The sequence below is a fragment of the Ambystoma mexicanum genome, chromosome 4p, assembly GCF_040938575.1.
Source record: "Ambystoma mexicanum isolate Mex_15411 chromosome 4p, UKY_AmexF1_1, whole genome shotgun sequence".
Classification (NCBI taxonomy): Eukaryota; Metazoa; Chordata; class Amphibia; order Caudata; family Ambystomatidae; genus Ambystoma; species Ambystoma mexicanum.
In genome coordinates, this window is record NC_090927.1 from 43,488,628 (window position 1) to 43,512,637 (window position 24,010).

The 24,010-nt window shown below is 46.5% G+C and overlaps 1 protein-coding gene across 4 annotated transcripts in view; it reads right to left on the reverse strand.

Moving 5' to 3' along the window:
- Positions 1-260: 260 nt before the first annotated feature.
- Positions 261-24,010, reverse strand: part of LOC138452948 (zinc finger protein 84-like) — a 156,121-nt gene continuing 132,371 nt past the window's right edge. For all 4 annotated transcript variants that reach the window (XM_069605319.1, XM_069605318.1, XM_069605320.1 and 1 more), the window contains one exon: positions 261-6,286. In XM_069605319.1, coding sequence (XP_069461420.1) covers positions 4,221-5,744 — 1,524 coding nt within the window. In that variant the 5' untranslated portion in view covers positions 5,745-6,286 and the 3' untranslated portion in view covers positions 261-4,220. The remainder of the gene's footprint in view (positions 6,287-24,010) is intronic.

Genomic DNA, 24,010 nt, shown 5'->3' on the forward strand with positions numbered 1-24,010 from the left:
AATGAATCTCGGTGCACTGGTAAAGCCATTCTCCCATATTAAAGAGCGTTCATGATAGAGATTGTTCTGACATTTGTTGCACTAAGGTTTTTCTCCTGTGTGGACTCTCATGTTTAGCAAGTACAATTTTCCGGCTGAAGCTTTTCGGATATTCAGTGTACTGATAAGGCTTTTCTTTTTTCTTTTTTTTTAATTGATACCATTGACAGATAAACCTTGCAGTATTTCATATAAAACATTTAAGAGATGTTACACATTGAAAAAGATTAAAACACAAGTTATTATTAGACTTTAACAGAACAAAATGTACATATCATTATTTACATACAGAGTACATATCTTACTAACAACTTACTACAATTAATCTAGGTTCAAAGAAATTAAACAGTGTACAATTGCAATTCTAATAGAGGTCCGTTCAGCGTTAAATAGCGTATTCTACAAAGTTTGAGTGACAATGACAATGTTTCAGCAGATGTTGAAGAAACATTTTCCGTTTAGTTAATAATGCAGGACATACAGTCAGCAAATGCCTAAGGGTTTCTCTCTGTTTATTATCTAGACAAAATCTACATATGTTCTGTTCAGCCAAGATTAATCTACGATCTGCTAGGAGATCATTCGTTTTCCACAAGTTAAGTCGAAATCTGAGAAACAAATCTCTGTGTCTGGTATGATTCTGTGGTATGAAGGCTTTTACAGCTGAATTGTGAGTGTTGAAAATTCTTGTATTTCATACAATTCTTTCTGGTGGAGATCCAATCATATCTCTATAATTTTTGTTTTCCCTTATTATTAGGGTTTTGTTTCAGAAGTTCAGGTGATATATCTGCCTGATTCATTAATGATGTGATCTTTTGTTTCCCGATTGTCATCAATTTGTGGTCACTAAATTCAACATATGGAGATATGATGTTCATCAGTGAACCAGAGTCAGATGGTAAAAAACTTTTCTGTAGAGTGACAGCAATTTCCACATGTATGAGATATACAGATATCAAGCCTAGTTCATACCTACTAGACACATTGGCGGTCTTGGTGGTAATAATAACACTCTTTTTCAGAAATGACCTTCAATCTTCAGCCAGAACAATTCAGAACGCCACGCTCTCGTTTCGGCTCCATATGTGACAGTAGGGACCGCTTTTTGTTTATAATTATTATTATTATAAAACAGGATGATGGGAAGAACGGAAAATTTGCCATAGTTGCCGTTTAGAATTGTGGCTTGACTGGCTGAAGTTCTAATTTTCTTATCCAGATCGAATAGATCTAATAGATCGGGCCAATCTGATATGTCATCGTTTGTATTCAGGCCTAAATAGATAAATGCATTGACCACTTCTAATGACATCCCTTGAAGAGACCATTTAAATGCTGTTTTTCTGATTACTTGTTTGCTTGCAGACATCATAACTTTGGTTTTTACCCAATTGATTGAGCAATTGCTGTAATCCCCAGAGTCAGATCATCCGCGTAGGAGATCTACGGGACGGCTTGGTTCCCTTTCTTGGGTGAATCTGCAATAATATTTTAGAAGAAATGTCGCATGTCAGAAATAAAAAAAGTTAAATAACACTGAGGCCTCTGAATGTCAGGATGGCTCCGTTAATCTTCCATCCATTGTTAATCGTATCTTGATGGAGGTATTGGGCCTCATTACACGGAATGCTAATAGCCGCCGGTACCATACCGGTACCACCATGGAGAAAAGGGGAATTACCACCCCATTTCAAGGTTGGCGGGGCGGTAATTCCCCCTTTCTCCATGGCCCTACCCCATTCCCATGCCCAGTCCTGCAACAAAGCCTGTCTGATATGGATCTCCAAGATTTGAATTGCTTTAGGATGAATTCTTTAGGATGAGACGGGCAAAAATCTTCCCTGGCATATCGAGCAGAGCGATAGGCCTATAATTCCCTGGTAATTGTCCATTACCTTGTCCATTACCTTTTTTTTTTTTAAAATGGGAACTATTATGGATTTGCTCCAAGAGGGTGGCAATTGGCGAGTTCTTATCACCCTCTTAAATACGCTAGACAAGATCAAGGCCCATGCTTCCGGATGTCGTTTGAGCATTTAATTGGTTAGGCCATCAGGCCCCGGTGCTCTCAGCGAGCTTACTCGTGAGGTCTGGAAGATGAAGTCTTCTATATCGAAGATTGTATCACAATTTTCCTCCGCTGAGGGAGTCATGTTGAGATAATAGAGGTGACTTTGCGTAGAGAGAGCAGTAGCATTGTGCCCAGATTTCTTCAGGTACAGCATTGATTTGAATAGACGTTTGTGTGATATTGTTAGCTTTCTTCAAGAGTCCCCCATATTATTGCAGAGTTCTTTGTCGCCAGAGCTCTAAGCATTATTTCCACATCTCGTTGTATAATTTTGGCTTTCTTGGCTGTGACCCAATTTTTGTACTTGGTCTTTAATTGTTTCAATATAGATGATTTGGTTGAGGGTGGAAGATTTGCTGCGGCTCTTTTCCGGCACGATAGGCAGTTATTTTACTGTGTAGCTCACTGTCATAGGCATGCAAGTGTCTTGGGAGCCGCATATGTTGTGAACTTGTGATCTTATAGGACTGGAGAGCAGCTACATATAGCCCCCATCTGACCGTATCAGTTCAGGAAATCAACTGGGTATTCCAGTTGGCAGTTCAATCTTTTGAGTAAATTCGGGGTCCATTTAAAACGGTTTCTAGCATTGGAAACAGCAAAAGGGAAAGAATAATAGTCGAGTACATGGGGAATACATAGTTTAGACCATGACCATGTTAGGGACAGTAGCTCATGATCGCTAAATGTTTGTTGAATGATTTGAAAGTCACTGATCCTACAAATAGATCACAGTCTGTATAAATGTAGTCGATGTAGGCCGTTTGAGATCCTTTTTTCCATGTGCAAGCGTGGGGGGGGGGGGTTGTCTGCTTTGGTCATTCCATTCACCATAATCAGCTGCCTTTCATTCATAATGGACTTTGAGGGTTGGATATTCAATAGGTTTCCCATTAAACAATTCATGTTTAGGTCACCAACCAGGATGGTTGAGTCTAATGTTTTATCCTCTGCAATCAGATCCAGCGTTAGCTCAAGATCCTGTATAAAGTCGTTATCTTGGATGTGACCGTGGTTCCAGTATATGTTGACTAATGCAAGAAAGTGGTTAGGAGATTTGATCTTAACCAATTGTGTGTGTGTATATATATATATATATATATATATATATATATATATATATATATATATATTCAGAATGAACCACGGATAGAGTTGTAGCTCGAAAGAGATCTTAATACATACTAAAAGGCCTTCCTTGGGTCTTCTTCTTGGTTGAGCTTTGGCAGGCAAAAGGACCAAATTGTGAGTGTCCCACACAGGAGGTTCCAGAAGCCACAATTACTTTAAGGCCACAATATCGTAGTGGTTCAGGGGATTATTTTGGAGAGTAGACGAGTGTGTGTTGCCTCTTGTGTTCCAGCATGCAAAGGAACACTGGTCGATTTAAAAAGTCTATTGGATTGTTAATTCTTGTAATTGAGTCTTTACAATTCCAGAATAAACGTAATCTGTCGGTTTCAGTCAACTGCACCTTGTGTGCAAGTGGCTTTATGTGGTATTTTCCCTAGAGTAGCAGATCTAACTCCATATGGTTGGTTTCTAATCGGTGCCACTTGTGTGCAATTGGAATTGGATTCGTGGAATAGTAAGAATCCAAGATGGAACAGAGCTTGGCGTGCTGCCCATACCAGGTTCATCACAATCCATGATTGCATCCATAGTTTCACGATGGAGGAGTCCCCGATATCTAGGAATTCCATCTGTGCAATGTCTGTGGAAGTAAGGTCCTCTAATAGTGGAAGTCAGCCATTATGTTCAAGACATTTGTCCTATTTAGATCATAAAAGGGGAAGTAGCCACCTCTACATTGTAATATTAGATGGTGATGTGCCTGTTGAGTTGATAACCCAAGTTTGTTTTTTGTTATCATTATGTTGGTCTGAGTTAGGGACCAATTATATTTGAGTTAATGGGTCATGGCGTTCACCTGTGTGGAGTATCTCGTGGTTAATTAGACTGCTTTTCCAATAAAAGAAATTCTGACATTCAGAGCACCAAAAAGGGGTTTCTCGTGTAGTTTTGTGTGGGTTTTTTCCATGTTGAGTAAGGTTAGTTTTCCAATTGAAGCTTGTCTAACATTCAGTGCACAGTTATAGTTTTTTTTTTACCAGTGTTTTTTTTCATGTTGAGTAAGATGTGTTTTCGAATTGAAGTTTTTCTGACATTCAGTGCATTGATACGGTTTTTCACCTGTGTGGGTTCTCACATGTAGAACTAAAGAACATCTATTCGTGAAGCTTTTCTGACATTCAGTGCACTGATAAGGTTTTTCACCTGTGTGGGTTCTCACATGTAGAACTAAAGAACATCTATGATTGAAGCTTTTCTGACATTCAGTGCATTTATAAGGTTTTTCACCTGTGTGGGTTCTCACATGTAGAACTAAAGAACATCTATTTGTGAAGCTTTTCTGACATTCAGTGCACTGATAAGGTTTTTCACCTGTGTGGGTTCTCACATGTAGAACTAAAGAACATCTATGATTGAAGCTTTTCTGACATTCAGTGCATTGATAAGGTTTTTCACCTGTGTGGGTTCTCACATGTAGAACTAAAGAACATCTATGATTGAAGCTTTTCTGACATTCAGTGCATTGATAAGGTTTTTCACCTTTATGGATTTTTTCATGTTGAGCAAGATGTGTTTTCAGATTGAAGCATTTCTGACATTCTGTGCACTGATAAGGTTTTTCTCCTGTATGGATTTTTTCATGTTGAGCAAGATGTGTTTTCAGATTGAAGCATTTCTGACATTCTGTGCACTGATGAGGTTTTTCGCCTGTGTGGATCCTCTCGTGGTGAGTCAGGTTGCTTTTGTGGCTGAAGCATTTCTGACATTCTGTGCACTGATAAGGTTTTTCACCTGTGTGGATTCTTTCATGGTTAATCAGAGCTACTTTCTGACTGAAGCTTTTCTGACATTCTGTGCATTCGTATGGTTTTTCGCCTGTGTGGATTTTTTCATGTCGAGCAAGATGTGTTTTCTGACTGAAGTATTTCTGACATTCAGAGCACTGATAAGGGTTGGCTCTTGTGTGGCTCCTCTCATGGGTAGTTAGGCGGCTTTTCGCACTGAAGCATTTCTGACATTCAGAGCACTGATGAGGTTTGGCTCCTGTGTGGATCCTCTCATGGTGAATCAGGTTGCTTTTGTGGCTGAACCATTTCTTGCATTCACTGCAATGATACGGTTTTTCACCCGAGTGGATTCTCTCATGGTTAATCAGACCTACTTTCTGACTGAAGCTTTTCTGACATTCTGTGCATTTGTATGGTTTTTCTCCTGTATGAGTTCTTTCATGTCGAGTAAGAGGAGTTTTCCGATTGAAGCATTTCTGACATTCTGTGCACTGATAAGGTTTTTCGCCTGTGTGGATCCTCTCATGGTGAATCAGGTTGCTTTTGTGGCTGAAGCATTTCTTGCATTCACTGCAATGATATGGTTTTTCACCTGTGTGGATTCTTTCATGGTTAATCAGAGCTACTTTCTGACTGAAGCTTTTCTGACATTCTGTGCATTCGTATGGTTTTTCGCCTGTGTGGATTTTTTTATGTCGAGCAAGATGTGTTTTCCGATTGAAGCTTTTATGACATTCTGAGCACCGATACGTTTTTCCTTTGGGTTTCATTTCTCGGCGTTGGATTTTCTTTAGCAAGGATTCCACAGAAGACGTAACCTCATTCCATTGTCATAATGTGTCTCATTATATGTCTGATGTTCTTCTCACAATCTGCAACCTGCCAAAGTTCTAATCCAGGTTACTGTACCCAACCTTGTTAAGTGGCATTTTTATTTCAAGCACAGCACACGGACATGTGTTTCATCTGTAAATAATGATCTATGGCTTTTGAATTAATGGTTTATTCTAATTGGGACTTTCTTTGGGTTCATCTTCACCCATGTGCTTTTCTAAGTTTTAACAAATCGTTCTTGCTTTCTTCCTGATCACTGGACACCCTGTGATTGATTATGCAACGTAAGTGATAACAGAAATCCTCTTCACAACGGGTAGCTTTCTCCACCACCAGTTCTTGACCAGACTGAGTTTCTAGAAACCGCTGCATTCCCAGAGATCTCCATCAGTTCTGAGTAAACCTTTCCTCGTAGTTGATGTTTTGGGGCATTTTACTTAGTTATCCTCCTTGCTTTTTCTGTGAATGCTCCAGAAAGCTGTAGAAGAAAAGTGACAGATTATCCCTCTAAGTACATTTGACTAGTACTGGATGCTTCATTTTTATTACCATGTTATTGGTTTACAAAAAAACTCACTTGTGTTGAATTTTTCACATTTTAAAGCAAAGTCACAGCACAACCAAAATTAAGGCATTTTTCTCTCAAAACACTAAGACAGACTATTCCATCTTTTTGATCCTTCTATGTCTCTACAAATCTCCTCAGCATTTCTAATATCTGTGCAGAGCCCTACATTCAAGGTACAGATGCCTCAGCAACCCCACCTTTCCTTTATCATTACATACTCTACAGATCAATGATCAGAGTTTTCCCGGGGGAACGACCAGGACTTGTTTAACTAGTTCACGCAGACCTCTAATATCAGGCATTTCAGAAATCCACTGGTGGTTTCCCTAATGTCTTAACTCCAAAAATGAGGAATCCTGTTGTAGCTTGGGCAGCCCATGAATTAGCACTCAAACATGAATACAGATATTTCATTCAGGTGACTTTCCCCAAGCCAATGGATCTTCTCCGAAGTTTGCCCTCCATGTATTTCATAAGGCTGAAGTGAATAACCACCAGGTATTAAAGCAAACAACCAGAGAGCTTCCATAATCTGGGAGGTGTTTAATATTATTTCAATGTGGTCATCAACAAAAACATTTGTTTCATTACAGGTTACACTCAAAGTATTTCAACTACTTCTACTTTTTTGTCATTCAAATGCCATTACAAAGGGTTTTTCGTACTTAAAAGTAAATCTCAAGATTTTAGTTTTTATTGGTGTTGCTCTCTGGGTTATTATTGTGCACATATCAATCAAGCAACCTTTGCAAGTCTATTGTTACTGTCAAAATGAACATCATTTCCATGTACCAACCATTGAAGATGTTCTTTGCCTATCTTTGCGATGGGAAATTCAAGCCTTCTTTGGATGTCAGCCACATCGAAATTAAAGATGAATGCAACCATATTTTAGGCCTCTGCTCATGTGAATTCTATCCATAAGCTCCCCTACCCAAGTTAGTATCTAGACACACATGTACTGGTGTTGTTTTGTTGAATAATTATAATTAGTTATATATAACGCGCTTAATACCGAAGAGGTTTTAAGTGCGGACCCGGGATTCGAACCTGTGTTGCTCTGCATCGTCTTGCTTCCAAGACGAGCGTGTTGCCACTGAGCTATACTACCTGTGTCAAATCAGTTTAAGAAATGTAGGGTCCATGCCACATTTACGCAATTAAAAGGCTGGTGAGAAATCTACAGATGGAGCATATACTGGTTTTCATGTCCGTTTAATTGCATGATTAGCTAGATTTGTATATTTGTTAATGTCATGATTTTTACATTTGCAGACATATCTGCTCTCAACCCAATTTCTACATCAGGGAGCATCCCTCAAAAGTCTGCTTAAGTGGTAATTGTTTAAGTTTTGAAGGCTAATATTTTAAGAAAGAATACAGAGCTTTCCTTTTGTAGAGGGTTGGCAGGCAATTGGTTTAGATAAGAAGTAACAAGCTAACAAGCTAATTCTTAAGGTGGTACGGCTGAAGGAGTCAGGAAAGATGTCACATACAGTCTACACCGAAAACCCAATCAACCCACTAACACCTTCCAGCTGTACTTAAGTGACCTTCTCTGATCTCCACTATCTATCTGCCCGGCGCTGCATGCCAATCAATGGCACCTGCCAGGTACACTTACGCAAAAATGTCATGTTAAGCATAGGATCCTATGAACCACCATCCTCCCTTCAACCAACTCCGCGCATGCCTTTCAACTCACAACACTGTGGCCTCTCAAAATTCGATCTGCTCGCTTTCAGGCCCGGTCTCATTTAGATAACCATCTTTATTTCTTTATGATCAGAGAGTCCTGTCTTTCTGAGACATTTGCACCCTTGCTTCCCCAACCCGGTTCTACATGGGTACTCATTGAAGCTCACCAACAGGTGTGTTGGAATAGAGGAGGGGTGACAATTGTCCACAAATCATATGTCCAAATAGGACACACAGACTATCCCATCAATCCCAGCTGCAAACTGATTGGCAGTTGAGAATGCCCCAATTCTTGTCCCCCACCCCAAGTGCATTTATATATCTGAATGGCATGATGTTGTAACACTCCATTCCAGGCAGCCACAGTCATCAGAAGCCCGGGCAGACAGGCCGCAACAGCGTAACCCATTAGAGCCTCCAGACCAAACATTGTAGTCAGCAGAGCCCTCTGTTCAGCGGAAATAGGAACGTAAAGCATAGAAACAGGAACAGCTGTGGGAAAGGTGGTGAGCCGCCAAATGTCAAAAGCACATGAAGCCTTGAAACTGGATTGTCCGGTAATAGGTCTGCTCAATAAATATTCTTCTATACATCTACGCTGCACAACGGCTGCAACCACAGAGCGTTCCTGTACAAAACCCAACAAACCTTCAAAACTTTCTTGGGAGTTTACTGCGACACAGTCTCCTAACATGACCCGGCACACTAGCCAAAGGAGGTCACCATTGTTGCAGGATAGCAGTCCTGTAGGTAGAAAGGGATGAGGCTTAGCTACCATTACGAATGAGACTTTTGAATTAATTAAATAAATTAATAAATATAAACATTTCAAAGCCATAGGCAAGTAGTCCCCATGATCGATTGACAACAGGGGAAATAAATACCAAAATGATTAGAGCGAGGCGTCACATGGGATAAATTGCTGTTTTTAAAATTGTATAATTAATTACTTTGGTGGATGCCTCCACTCCTTTTATTTAGAGCTATGACAGGTGAAAGTTATAATATATGGTCTAAATTAACTATTTGCAATTTCAACATGTTGGACCACACACCTCAAAAAATATCCTGGGAAACCGCCAGGGGGTGCAGAGCATACAAATCGTGTGAGGCTCACGCTCCTCCTGCCTCGCGGGGCCTAGTGGGCCCTTTTGAATCCCTGGCTGGGATATTCGCATTGAGAACAGAGAGGACCAGCACCCGGGGCGATCTCCCCCGCTGAAGCCCCCGATCAAGGGCCTGGATTCAGCACCGCCTGAGGCCAAGGGGCCAGCCCCCCCTGAAGACCACCAAAGACAACGAGTTACCAGTGGACTGGCGACGAGCGGGGCCCCACGCGCACACCATCTGGCCACACTGCCGCCTCCCCTCCAGAGACCGGGGCGTGACCCGGACAGTGGGTGGCCCCCCCTACACGCATAGTACACGCCAGGAGTCCCAGAGCGGGTGGCGAGGCCCGCGGTCCGTGTCGAGTGCCGTAGCAGGACAAGCGCCGCCCGTCGAAGGCCCGCGGGGACCCGGCGACAGAGGGAGGGACCCCCCCCGCGGGGACCCGGCGACAGAGGGAGGGACCCCCCCCCCCATGTACGAGGGTGCTCAGAAGAAGTCGAGCGGAGAGGGAGTCCCCGCTACCCCGCGCACAGACCTGTGAGCCCCCTGCAGAGGACTTGTGGGGACGTCGACATTTCGATTCGACGATTGCGGGGAGGCCCCGCACTCCAGAACAGAGCCCTCGCCCACGAAACAGCCCAGGCCCCATGCCTACGCTCCAAGGAACTGAGACTATGACATGAAGTGGACACCCGTCCCCTCAAGCCTAACCCGGGGCGAGGCGGCCTAACGAGATACAGCATCGTGGCCACCCCAGCGGGAGGAGGAATACGGGCCCAGAGCCCCAGCCTCCCTAAGTACACGGAAAAGAGGTGAGGAGACGGAGGGGTGAAGGGGACATTTGAGGAAACTGTGCGACCCCCCCACCTTAGCCCCCTGTGGCCCCTTCCTGGGACACAGCCCCCCTCCCAAAAACAGGCGGAAAAGAAAAGGAACGGAGCAGGGCGGCTCAAGCTTCCACGCCGTCTTCCTCCCCGCCACCACAGCAGAGGCCCCCAAAACGAAGTGGGCCTAAGCCCTAAAAACCTGAGGGCCCCGAGGCCCTCCCCAGCACCAAGTCAAGGCCTACATACTCGACGCCCCGTCTCCATAGAACGTGACCACCACACGCTGAGAGCACCACGGGCTGGCCTCGTAGAGGCATAGCACCATAGGTCACCAACGAAGAACGACATCCTGGAGAGGCCCTCGACCACTCGGGCAATCCTTTCCCTCCAACCCTTTCGCCGTCCACGAACAGCTTCAGCCCCGAGAGAGGCCCGCAGTGCCACCATGCCTTCAGGCAGCGACCCGCCCCCCACACCATTAACGAAGGAGGACCTCAAGGACATCCTTCAGGAAATTAAGGCCATTTGCACCGACATACAGGCCTCTATAGTGGACCACAGGGGAAGAGTGGAAACTTTGGAAGAAAAAATGGAGGGAATGGAAAATCCAAACAGACCTGTTGGATATGAAATATGAGGCGACATTGACGGATCTTGAAATGAGAGACAAGGACATAACCTTTAAGATGGATGACTTGGAAAATAGGAAACGCCGGAATAACTTGCGTATAATGGGCGTCACCCAGCAGAGAGGGGAGACAGCGGCCGATGTGGGAAGGAAGGTTCAAGGACTGATCAACCAACTCTTTGCCTTGGAGGGGGGGAAGGAGGTCCAGCTGGAGAGGGAGGTGGAAGGGGTGCAGGAGGGGCCCCGAGGTCGATAGTGGTGCGCTTCCTTCGGTACAGAGAATAAAATGGAGGTCCTGGAGAAGGCGAAGAGGCTCGAGAGCTTCATCTTTGAAGGGGACACAGTTAGGATCTACCAAGATCTCTCGTCCCTCACGCTCACCCGCAGGAGGGATTGTCGCCCGCTCACTCAGTGGCTCACCAGCCAGGACATAAGATATAGGTGGTCATTCCCGTTCGCCCTCTCCTTTGAGCGAGCTTGTGTAGACTACAGGGTGATCAGCGGCAAAGAAGCCACACAAGTCCTCCAAGTGCTCAAGAGCGACTCCCCGGAGGGAGGGAACGAAGGAGGTACACAAAGGGAGCTTGATCCCCGGAGACAACCCGAGGGCCCTTGGTCCACGAAGAAGAAGACAAAGGGCAGGAGAAAATTCAGAAAACCTAACACCCCCACGTCGGAGGCTGGGGAAGACCAGGTGAACAAGGACTATTGACCGGAAAATACAGGGACACCAGTTTTGCAATCCCGGCCGGGGACACAGAGTTCATCGAGAACCCCGCGAGGTACGGACACTCTCTCGCCCTGGTGGCTTGCCCGTTGGCAGGCGTCCTGATCTGGGAAGGGAGAGGGAATGGGGGAAGGGATGGTGAGGTAGTTAGAGGCCCGCGGTCCCAGACCGAACCAAGCTTAACAAGGGAATAGGACAATCTCCTCATGACCGGGGAAAAGATGATGGCAAGGCATAGAACTAATGACACAGAATGAGAGGAAGGGCCGGGCCGAGTCCCTTAGAATAGGCTCCCTCAACGTCAAGGGGCTCAACTCCCCGACAAAGCGCTCACTCCTGTGGAGGGAAATGAAAAACGCGAGAACCGATATTCTTTTTGTCCAGGAAACTAGAACGGTGAAGGGGGAAGAGAGGGTGATCCCGGGATCCCACGAGGGACAGACCTTCTGGGCATCCGGTCAGGTTAAGAAGGGGGGTGTCGGAATCAGCCTGCATAGGAATCATAAACTGACAGAGGTATCCCGATGGGAGCGGGAAGACGGGAGAGCCATGGTAGTGTCAGGCAACTTGCACAACTCGAAAATCACCCTAGCAGCCATATATTGCCCCAACGTAGGGCAGCTGGGATTTATCCAAGAATCCCTTGCGGAGGTGATGACTAGAGCGGAAGGGCTCCTCCTCTTGGGGGGGGGGATCTCAACATGTGGGCTGACAGGGAGTTGGACCATAGTGGTGAGGCCATCGCACCGGGTGGCGGGGGGGCACGACCTTATGGAGGGCTTCGGGATCTAATGTGGGAGAAGGGTCTGGTGGACATATGGAGAGAGCTCCACCCAACGGAGAGGGGATACACCTTCTACTCAGCCGCCCCTGGAACGAGAACCAGGATTGATGACCTCTTTACGGGACACCAGCACATGAATAGAGAATAGAGGCCTCAGAGATCCGCCCAGTCAGCTGGTCAGACCACGACCTCGTCTGGTCTGACATTAGCATCTCGGGCCTAAAACCTAGGAACTCCCTGTGGAGATGTAATGACTTCCTCCTAAGGGATGCGGTCTTTAAAGAGGAGATGATAGAGGCGATTAGAGAATACTTCGAACTAAATGATACTGGAGAAGTTGACCAAGGGATAGTATGGGAGGCGGCGAAGGCAACCTGGTGGGGCAGGCTGATCAGCGAGGGGGCCTCCAAAAAAAGGGAGAGGATGCTTGTGGCTCATAGACTTAGGTCAGAGATTCTTACACTGGAAAGGTTCGAAGGGAAGGGGGAGGAGGAGAGAGCGAGAGACCTGGGCATTGCAAGAGGGAAAAGGCAGACCTGAGGGAATTAGAGACGGGCAGGATTGTGGCAGGAATCCAACACTTACGCCAAAGATATTACGAAAAAGGAGATAAGGCAGATGCCATGTTAGCGGCTAAACTCCGTGGCAAACGGGCAGAGAGGTGGGTGTCCAGAGTCGGGTGTGGGGAAGAGGAGGAAACTTCAGAGCCCAAAGGCATAGCAGAGAGCTTTGCCGGCTTCTATGAAACCCTGTATGGGAGCGACAGGGAGGTAAGGGGGGGGGGGGCAGAGAAGGATATGCTTGACGCATACCTCGGTGGGGTCGCCCTCCCCACCCTGCGAGCCGCAGAGGCGGAGGCCCTGGATGCCCCATTAACCGAAGAGGAGGTACTCAAGGCAATATCAGGCCTCAAGCTTGGAAGGGCCCCGGTGGAGGATGGGTACACGGCATTCCAGGGCCACCTAGCAGGATTCCTGGCAAGATTATTCTCCAACATCATGACTACAGGGAGGGCACCCCCATCATTTGGTAAAGCATTGATCACCGTGATCCCAAAGGAGGGGAAGGACCCAGCAGAAGGTACTACAGACCGATCTCTCTCCTTAATGTAGATGCGAAGCTATTCACCAGGATTATTGCCACGAGGATAGATGGCCACATGCCAGAGCTGATCCACTCGGACCAGGTGGGCTTCATACAGGGGAGGCAGAGGGCGGATACCCTCCGCAAGACCCTCCACGTCATGAGGGAGGCGGCACGGAAGGGTGACAACCCGGTTCTGGTGTCCATCGACGTCGAAAAGGCTTTCGACCGGGTGGACTGGGGATTCCTGCACAGGGTTTTGGAGAAACTAGGCTTCGGGGTGGGGATTGGACAGGCCATTAAAGCCATATACATGGCCCCTTCTGCCAGAGTCACAGTCAATGGCCACCTGTCACATAGTTTCGCCCTACAGAGAGGGACAAGGCAGGGCTGTCCCCTCTCCCCCTCCTGTTCGCAATGACCATGGAGATTTTGGCGGAAAGCATCAGAGGCTCCCAGATGGTGAGAGGTATAGAGATAGGAGGCCGCACGTTCAAACTGGGCCTTTACGCGGATGATATTCTGCTACACTTGAGGGAAACCACGAGATCGGTCCCGGCCGCCCTGCAGGTCATAGAACAATTTGGCCGTTTCTCGGGCTTCAGGGTAAACGTGAGCAAGTCCATGGTCTTCCCTTTTGCTCCTGATGCAGAGAGGAACCTAGCCGAGTTGATCCCACTGGGCCTCCAGGTCTGCCCCGAGGGTATAAAGTATCTGGGGATCAATATAGTAAGACCAAACGAAGACCTGAGCCAGGCAAACTACCCCCCTCTGTTTGACAAACTCTTCAGGGACATGGAGGGCTGGGCAAAGGGACAGATCTCATGGATGGGAAGAATTAATGCCATAATAATGAACCTTCTACCCAGGGTGTTACATGTCTTCCAGATGCTCCCCTTGGATGCCCCAGAATCCTACCTTAGCGAAGCCAAAAGACGAATAACAAAATTTATATGGCAGGGCCGGAGACCCAGAATAGGATATGAGACCCTCACACTCCCCAAGGATAGAGGGGGCTAAGCCCTCCCAGACCTGCGAACATACCATAGAGCAGCTCAGCTTTGGGCCCTGGCCCACACCTTAGGAAGGACCCCAATAAACAATGGGTTTTTCTTGAAAATTCCTACCTACACCCAGTCACCGTGGGAGAATGGTTATGGGTCCCCCTGAAAAAACTACCCAAAAGAATCAGGGACCACCCCATCCTTGGAACTATGTGGAAAGAACTTGCAGGAAAGGGAATTAGAGAAAAGGTGACCACCTGGCCCTCGCCCCTGAGCCACATCTGGTTCACACCAGTCCTAGAGCAAATCCCAGGTCACGAACACTACCAGCCCTGGTTCGAGGCTGGTCTGGCCAGAGTCGGTCAGCTGGTGCGGCAGGACTCCTTCACTCCCATACAGGAACTTGAGGAGGCCTTGGGAATTGGCACCCTCTCCCCGCTCTTATACCTACGTCTCAAGGGTGTCCTAATGCAACCCAAACTAAAGCCCTGCATACAAAGAAAGCTCACCCCGGTCGAAAAAGTCCTAGGCTCCCACGTAGAAATGAAAGGACTCATCTCCCTCCTCTATGGAGCCCTTATGATTCCCCGGGAGGGAACGACCAAAAGCCTCAGAAGGAAATGGGAGAGGGACCTGGGTTGTGGAGTGGGGGACGGGCTATGGGGGCACATTTGCAGCAGGGCGTTTAAGACATCCATCTCCTGCCAATATAAAACACATGCTGTCAAACTCCTGCATAGATGGCAGTACGACCCGATCACCCTCTCAAGGATGTTCCCGGACATTGACCCAGAGTGCTGGCACGGATGCGGGGAAAAAGCCGATTACTGGCATATGTGGTGGTCGTGCACGAAGGTCCAAGCCTTCTGGTCTGAAGTCCTGAGCTGGTTAAGGGAGGCGGGAGAGGGGGTTTACCCACAAGATCCAATCCTAGTAATGTTTGGGCTTCAGCTGAGGGAGGAGCGTTGGGAGAAACTGCCTGACCTGACGCACTGGTTACTCCTGGCAGCTCGAGCAGCTCGGGCTAGAACATGGAAAAGGACCAGCCTCCCCACGAAAAGTGAGTGGGTAGCTGTGGCCAAGGATATCTACTTCATGGAAAGACTCACAGCGGCTACGCAGGGCTCGAACGCCCAGATAGAGATGGACTGGCTACAATTTATGGAGGCTTTCGGCCACACAGAGGAAACGCCCTGTGAATCACAGGGTCTCATAACCCGGCCCAAAACCATTCGTAGCAAGTAACACTATGCCTTAGTTTTCTTTTTGAGGAGTCGGTTTAACCACGGACGGCCATTAGCCCGGTCGGAGTTGTTCTAGGAGAAGAGTTTCGGACATTCCGTCCCGTGCCTTGAACTATGGGGTTTGGGGGGAGTGGGAATTTTTAAGGGATGTATGGTTGGATTGTAAAGTTATGATGGGCATTTGCCCAAAAGTTGTTAAGCTGTAGAAGCCTCTTTTTACCATTAAATGCCAATAAAATTTGATTTAAAAAAAACATATATATATCCTCACTCAATGTCAAAACAATACATGCCAAATTAAATGATCACACACGATTGCCTACAAGCATTGCCCCTGACGGAAGCCGCTTTACTCCGCCATTACCATCAACTGGGTCAATGTCCGCCACGTCGTTCACAGCTTTTTTCAGCTCATCTGCCTGATCAGCATCCTCTAGCGACGGATTGGCTGAGCCCCTCTATTTCTGCCCTCCACCGCCACCGATAGGCGGAAGCCGGAGTGCGGAATCTCCTCACCGAAGGGCCGAGTAAAAGGGCCTGTCCTGTGCCTGTCCTACTGCCGTCCACGCCGTTAGCCAGAGATCCTGCCCGAAATCGCCCATGGACACTTCCGAGGCACACTGACGCTGAACACATACCAGGTATGGTCTGACAATCTAACCTAGCTTATGTACCAGCTAGTGCCACCCTTTTATCACTGAAAGCCATAACTCGTCTGCTATTCCTTTAAGCAGTCACCGTAAATTAGTACCTCGCCCTTGCTTCACCCCCCTACGACAGTATACACACAATCGCCAAGAAGCTCTTCCCGCATTCAGTGACTAATGAACAATCACCCTCCCATTAGAACCAGTAAACTATGTATTCACGCCTATTGCTCTAACCAGTGCTAAATTGTTGTTGCCACTTTTAACCACTTATCTGTTCACACTAATAGGGGTCTGTATTATTCATATCCGCCACTGAGCATTGCATTGTTGAACTAATTTCTTGCATCTGTATGTTAGAATCTACTCCTCCTCTCTGAAGCATGTTCACCCACCACAGCTCAACTATCCCATCATGTTTTTGATTATGTCTTGCTACAGAAGTTGTCTCCACTTTGTGTGAAATTTAATTGCCACTGCAACTGTATGAACAATTATCAACAGATAGCCCTTGTTATCTCACCTCCCACACTATCTGTCCTCTCCATCCTGCCCTTCCTGTGCAAGCCGCATCCACTTGCTCGCTCAGTACCTTCCGCCATGCAACGCCTGCTCTTAACCTCCTCCCCAGCTGCCTCTCTCACACCAACCCCCCTCCAGCATTCCCCCACCTACTTCCTACCCTCCTTCACAAAATGCAACAATAGAGCTATCAGTCCCACACCCATCAAAACATCACACACAAGATCCATCAAGATCAGAAACCAACTCCTGGGTCTCCATTCAAGATACCCCAGCACCCTAAATCCGGCACTCCCTAACTCACTCAAAGTTTTAGGCCCAACTACAAACACATCCAAGCCTACCCCTCCCACACCACAACTGAGACACCCTAACCCTGCCACACAGGAACCACCTAACACCACCCTCACTGTAACCCAGACTCCCCAGTACCTGCAATGTGCCTTAATTAACGCTAGATCCATCCCTGCACATGCCACTGAAATTCAAGAACTCATAACTAACCTGGACCTAGATATTCTAGCCATCACCGAGACTTGGCTACACAGTGCCGCAGGGTCATCCCTTTCCCTAGCCATACCGCAGGGCTACTCCATCATCAGGCAAGACCGTCTCACTACCGTAGGAGGAGGTGTAGCTTTCATCATGAAAGATCACCTAGAGGCCAGACAAACCCCATCTAATCTGGGTGGCAACTCTGAGTCTCTTGCTATCAAAATCGCTGTCTCCCACAACTCCACCATTACCATCAACCTGGTTTACCGCCCACCTGGCCCACTATTGGAGTTCCAGGAAAACCTTACACACCTCCTGGCAGAAAACCTAGAAAATCACTTAATAAAAGTATTCTTGTAGGAGATCTCAACCTTGGGTTTAATGACAAAAAAGACAAACCAGCCCAATCCCTCTCCAGAGCCCTGCAGGAACTAGGCTTTGACCAAAAAATAAACACACCCACACATGACAAAGGGCGCATCCTTGACTGGATAGCAGACCACAATTGTGAAGCTGACATCAGCTCCATCACCCCCATCCCATGGTCAGACCATCGCCTCATCCATTTCCTCATCCCCACCACGGCCAACAAACCTAACCCCCACCCCCTCTGCCATGGCCAGGAGTGCAAAAAACCTCAAAGACAAAATCACTCCACACCTCTGCATCCTCTCAACAGCTCAAGCATCAACTGACCCCTCAACGCTAGCAGGTAACTATAAACACACCATAAACTCGGCACTTGATATCATTGCCCCACTACAGAACAAAAAAGCCAAATCATTGAAACACTCCAACACCGGGTTCTCCTCAGAACTAAATAAGCTCCGCTCTCAAAAATGTAAAGCGCTGGCCATCTGGCAGAGGTCACCCTGCTCAGCCATGCTATCCTCGTACAGAAAAATGACCACAGATTACAAGAATGCCATAACTATAGCCAAATCAGTGTCCTATAATGAAAGAATCACTAATGCCAGTTCCGAATCCAAAGAACCCTTCGCCATTTACAAAGCACTCACCAAATCAGCTTCTAAATCTCATGAGATCGTTAAAGACCAAACCTGGTGTAACACAATGAATCATCCTCCGTTGAGCAGGAGCTGATGCTCCATCCGCAGGCTGCAGGAGCAGCCCTGCCATCCCAAAGATGGCGAGGTAAGCTATCCGGCTCAATCTACCCCTGCACCTTCTCTTCAGCGAACGTGAAGCTGACCCCCGCAACTACAACTACAATTGCATCGAGCAATGTTCTTTGAAACTGCATCCCTTGCCACAGCAGTTTCGTCTTTATAGTTGCAATCTCTACAATATGCGGCACTGAAAACCGCATGGTTGCACACCTCCAAGATGGCCGCCGCCTACGATCGGATTTCGTTTTGTCTCTGAATCAGGAGCACTTCCTGATTTGCTCGTGAGTCTGCCTTCTGATTGGGCAGTCACCCTCCTTAGCCTATCGTGGGGAACCGGCAGGCGTGAGACGGCCCCATCGAAGGCTCCCACTAAGGCTCCTGACCTGAGCCTGACCAGAGGCTGCCAGAGCCCTGGCCCTAAATCACCTCGAGCGCTGCTCGCGCTCTGTCGCTGCAAACACGGCACCTTGACTCCTACTGAGTCATTCGACATCTGGCATTCGAACTGTGAGTAACAGAAAAATCCTTTTCTCCTGTATGAACCGTGACTCTATGTTTCACTCGCCTCATGGCACCTCACTGAACCTTCATCACGCTCTATCAGCACTCCACTACTATTATACACCTAGGATGCCATATTTACTTTGCTACTCACGGCCCACCTGACAGGCTTTCTCCCTTACTTTTTCCCGGGTGTATCACCACACTTGCCACAAAAGATAGCAAACGATACGGTCTCCTCATGTTATGCCCTACTGTTGTGCCTACGGTCGCCAATAGACCACATTTGATGTGTTGTGCCTCATGGTCACTAATAGACCACATCTGATCTGTGTTGTGCCTTATGGTCGCTAACAGACCACATTGATTTGTGTTGTGCCTTATGGTCGCTAACAGACCACATTGATTTGTGTTGTGCCTTATAGGGTCGCCAATAGACCACATTTTATGTGTTGTGCCTCATGGTCACTAATAGACCACATCTGATTTGTGTTATGCCTTATGGTCGCTAATAGACTACATTTGATTTGTGTTGTGCCTTATGGTCGCTAATAGACCACATTTGATTTGTGTTGTGCCCTAGGGTTGCTAATAAGACTACATTTGATTTGTGTTGTGCCTTATGGTCGCTAATAGACCACTTTGATTTGTGCTATGTCCTATCCTCACACGCTATACATTATAGTCACTGTCTGATTGCCTTATCTAGGTGCCCTTAGTCTCTGTATTTTAGCCTACCATGCTATGTATTATAGTCACGGATTGATTGCCACATCTAGGTGCCCTCAGTCTCTATATCTTAGCCCTGTTGGAACAGGCGTATGTAGGTGCCTCCCATGCAATGCACCCTAGACACTGCCCATTCATGCCTCATATACTTGTGCCCCTACTAGTGAATGGTGCCTAGACCTTACAGATCTAGACACAGCCTTAGACATAGTCGCCGACATTTAGTACCTTGACGACCAGTTATCCTAGCCCACACACACACCAAGTGGCATTGCTAGCTAACAGGAATAGCTTCGCACTATGTCTAGCTCACTCAACATTTACTTTCTAATGATTATGGCCACACTGCACGCCTCCCCCAAGAACAGCCACACTGAAGTTCCCCCTTGCAAGCCAGCTTTCGCGCCTCCTCTCTTACTCACCACACCCAAGACACCCAACTACCCTGGCCACATCAGCCCCGCGCACCAGGCCATGCCAGCCCAACTAGTCTACACCTCTCAGCCTACCCCAACTCACGAGAGAAACCTTACGCGCCAGACTTAATAAACTCTATGAACCTCTTAGAAGATCCCTCCCCACTATAAAACGCACAACGAAAGACCAACACATTAGAATATGCACTGCACCCCCTCAATCCCCCCAGCAGTGAATATAAACATGCTTAAGACAAATGCCAACTCATCCAACTCGGCCATGACCAAAATGGACCCTAAAGGACACTCCCTCAAGGGAGCACTCCTTAATGCAAGATCCCTAGTGGCACACGCCATCGACCTTGCTGACTTAATCACAGAAGCCAATCTAGACTTTATTGCTATAACTGAGACCTGGCTACACAATGCGGCAGGCCCATCGCTCATGCTGGCCATTCCTGACGGTTACACCATATCTAGGCAGGACCGAGAAGGCTCCTGCAGAGGTGGAATAGCCATTATATCCAAAATAAACCTATCACTACGACTAGCCCCTACCACAACTATGCAATCCTGTGAAACTCTCACTGCCAAAATTCCCATAAACAACACCCAAACTCTTTCAATTCATCTAATTTACAGACCACCGGGCCCACTTGGAACCTTCGAGGAGGACCTGCACAGCCTCCTGGCCAACAACACCAAAATTACTTCCCAATTTCTGATATTAGGGGACTTTAACCTTGGCTTCAATGACCAAGCAGATGCCCATGCTTCCACTATTGCCAATACCCTTCACACCTTGGGACTCACCCAAAAAGTCAGCACCCCCACACATGTAAAGGGTAGAATACTTGACTGGATTGCTGATTCCAACTGTTCAGCCACAGTATCCTCTATTACGCCCCTCTCCTGGACAGACCACTCCTTGGTGTCCTTTAATTTACTAACCACCAAACTACCCAGCCCTGCCCCACAGGCAGCTCCACCATGCCCTACAAGAAACAAAAATAATATTACAGCGGATAATATTATTCCCCTGATCCTTCCTACTTTAAATGCACTACCAGACAACCTCGACCCTAGTGCATTGGTCAACGAATTCAACAACATCATGCGCACCACTATGGACAAAGTCGCCCCTCTCAAAATGCGAACAAGCAAACCCAAGGCACATTTGAACAAGTGGTTCACGCCAGAACTTAAGACCTTGCGCCTAAACAAAAGAAAATGTGAATCCAACTGGAAACTATGTCCAACCGAAGAGAATAAAGCTAACTTAACTAATATCTCTCGGCATTATAAAAATGAAATCTGTCTAGTGAAACGCAATTCCTACAATGTTCGCATTGCCAATGCCAACTCAACTATGAAGGAACTCTTCTCCATCTTGAAAGAACCTGAGTCCCCCATTGCCACACCTGATACCTGCATCAAAGACCAGACTTGGTGCACAGATATCCAAACAGCCCTAGCAAATAAAATCACCACACTGCAAAACAAAATCCAACTAAAAAAAGATTCCCTAAACCTCACAAACAAGCCGCCACTTAAGAACACCATTAATGACCCAACCAACAAATTCTCCTTCACAAAAACTACCATCTTAGAGGTAGAGAAAATCATCCTTTCCCTCAAACCGTCGAACTGTAAAGGTGACATCTGCCCAGCACAACTAATAAAAGATGCTGCCAGAGACCTTTTACCGTTCATTTCAAAATTGATCAACACCTCCTTCGCCACAGGTAATAACCCGGCGAACCTAAAACAATCATGGGTGCTCCCACTTCTCAAGAAACAAGACTCTTGACCCCTTCACCCCCACTAATTATCGGCCCATCACTACCGTACCTTTCCTACTGAAGATACTAGACAAGGTTGCCTATACACAAATTCAAAGACACATTGAATTAAACAATCTACTGGGAGCCAGACAATCTGGTTTCCGTCCACTCCACGGTACTGAAACTGCACTCATTGATCTAAAGACCCAAATAGACGAACTGAGAGATCAAGGTAAGACGGCACTCCTCCTCTTACTTGATCTCTCAGCTACTTTCGATCTGGTGGATCACAGGGTCCTCTGCAAACACTTGGACACTGCTGCACACTTCTCCACGCATGCCACCAAATGGATTGAATCCTTTCTGAGTGAGAGAACAATGAGAGTCTTCTCCCCCTCGGCAGCAGCCGACCCTCTTCCAATCACGTGCGACGTCCCTCAAGGCTCCTGTGTTTCACCAACCCTGTACAACATATTCACTAAACCCCTCTTCGATGATCCGGACCTTCTAGGAATCACCTACACTAACTATGCAGATGATACACAGATTCTCCTCCCGCTTTCTGGGGATCACAACAAGGACAGGTAGTTGGTGAATAGGGTGTACTTCATTATTCAGGCATGGATGGCATCACATGGCCTCTGCCTGAATGATGATAAAACTGAGCTGATCATTCTGGGCACGCAGGCCAATATCAACAAACTAGGCAAGGACTACTCCACGTTTAACATAGATGGCAATAGCATCAAGGTTTCGAGTGAAGTAAAAATACTAGGCTTCTATCTCGACTCCACCATGTCTTTTGCAAAACAAGTTAACTCCTTAGCTCCCACGACAGCCTATGCCTGCAAATTAATAAGAGCAGGTAAACCTTTCTTATCTAATAACAACTGCATGATCCTAGCGAGAGCCTTAATACTATCACGACTCGATTATTGCAATGCCCTTTACAGTGGCGCCAACAAAACTATCACCAAAAGGCTACAAATCCTACAAAACAACGCCCTTAGAGCTGCTTTAGGCATAAACAAAAAGGGAACATATCTCCTCCACTAGACAACAATACAAATGGCTCTCCACCGACAATAAAATTCACCTAAAAATGCTCTCCTTGACGCACAAAGCCCTCAATAACGCTGCCCACATTTACCCGATGGACAAAATAAGAAGAAAAATCTCTAGCAGACCTACAAGAACTCCCAAGTCCAACTGTCTGGAAATTCCAAGATTTAAACTTGCCAAAATTGGCGGCACAAGCTTCCCTGTGCTAGCCGCTAAATGGTAGAATGCCCGCCACACAACCTTCGATCAGGCCAACCTTTCCCTCACTTTAGAACGAATCTTATCAAACACATCAATGACAACAACATGTAAGGCTTGAAAGACTTAATTTGTGTTACGTTACTTATCTGAATGTATATATGTACCATCAAAGATTTATCACTATTGTAAATTTTAATTATGCAACATTGTAATTTGCTGTAACACTGTAATTTCTATGCAACATTGTAAGCTTCGTATATTCTGTTCACTGCGCCTGGTTACCCTTGGGTCTGGCGCGCAATACAAATAAATAAACAAACAAACAAATAAATAAACAAACAAAACAATCTGCCCTATTAAATAAAATCAAACTCCTGCAATATAAAATCAAGGAGCATCACAAAAATCCATCACATCACATCAAACTCACCACCAGCTCTGAACTCAGCACCCCCAGCACAGTGCCTCTGTCCACCAGAGTCCCCATAACATTGTTCAAATTCAGGGAAATAACAGAACTCAAAGTTATTGAGATAATGAAAACGATTAAGCCCTCCAACTGCAAAGGAGACGCCTGCCCAGCTAAACTAATCAAAGACTGCGCAGAAACACTCGCCACTTTTCTCAAGTCATTCATTAATGCCTCCTTCAACTCTAACACGGTTCCAGACAGCTTAAAAGAAGCCTGGGTACGCCCCCTTCTAAAAAGAATAAACTACCCTGGACCCAGAAATTGCTAATAACCATAGACCCATCACCTCTGTACCATTCCTGCTTAAGATCCTGGACAAAGTTGCATACATGCAAATTCAGGAATACCTAGAAATAAACAACATCCTAGGCAAAAGCCAGTCAGGCTTCCGACCAGGGCACGGCAGCGAGTCAGACTTACTCGACCTAAAAATACAATTAGGCGACATCATGGACTCAGGCAAACCGGCACTTCTCTTCCTTCTGGACCTGTCAGCTGCATTTGATCTCGTCAACCATGATATCCTAGCCATGCACCTAAAAAAAGAAGCGCTTTTCTCCCCAGAAGCCA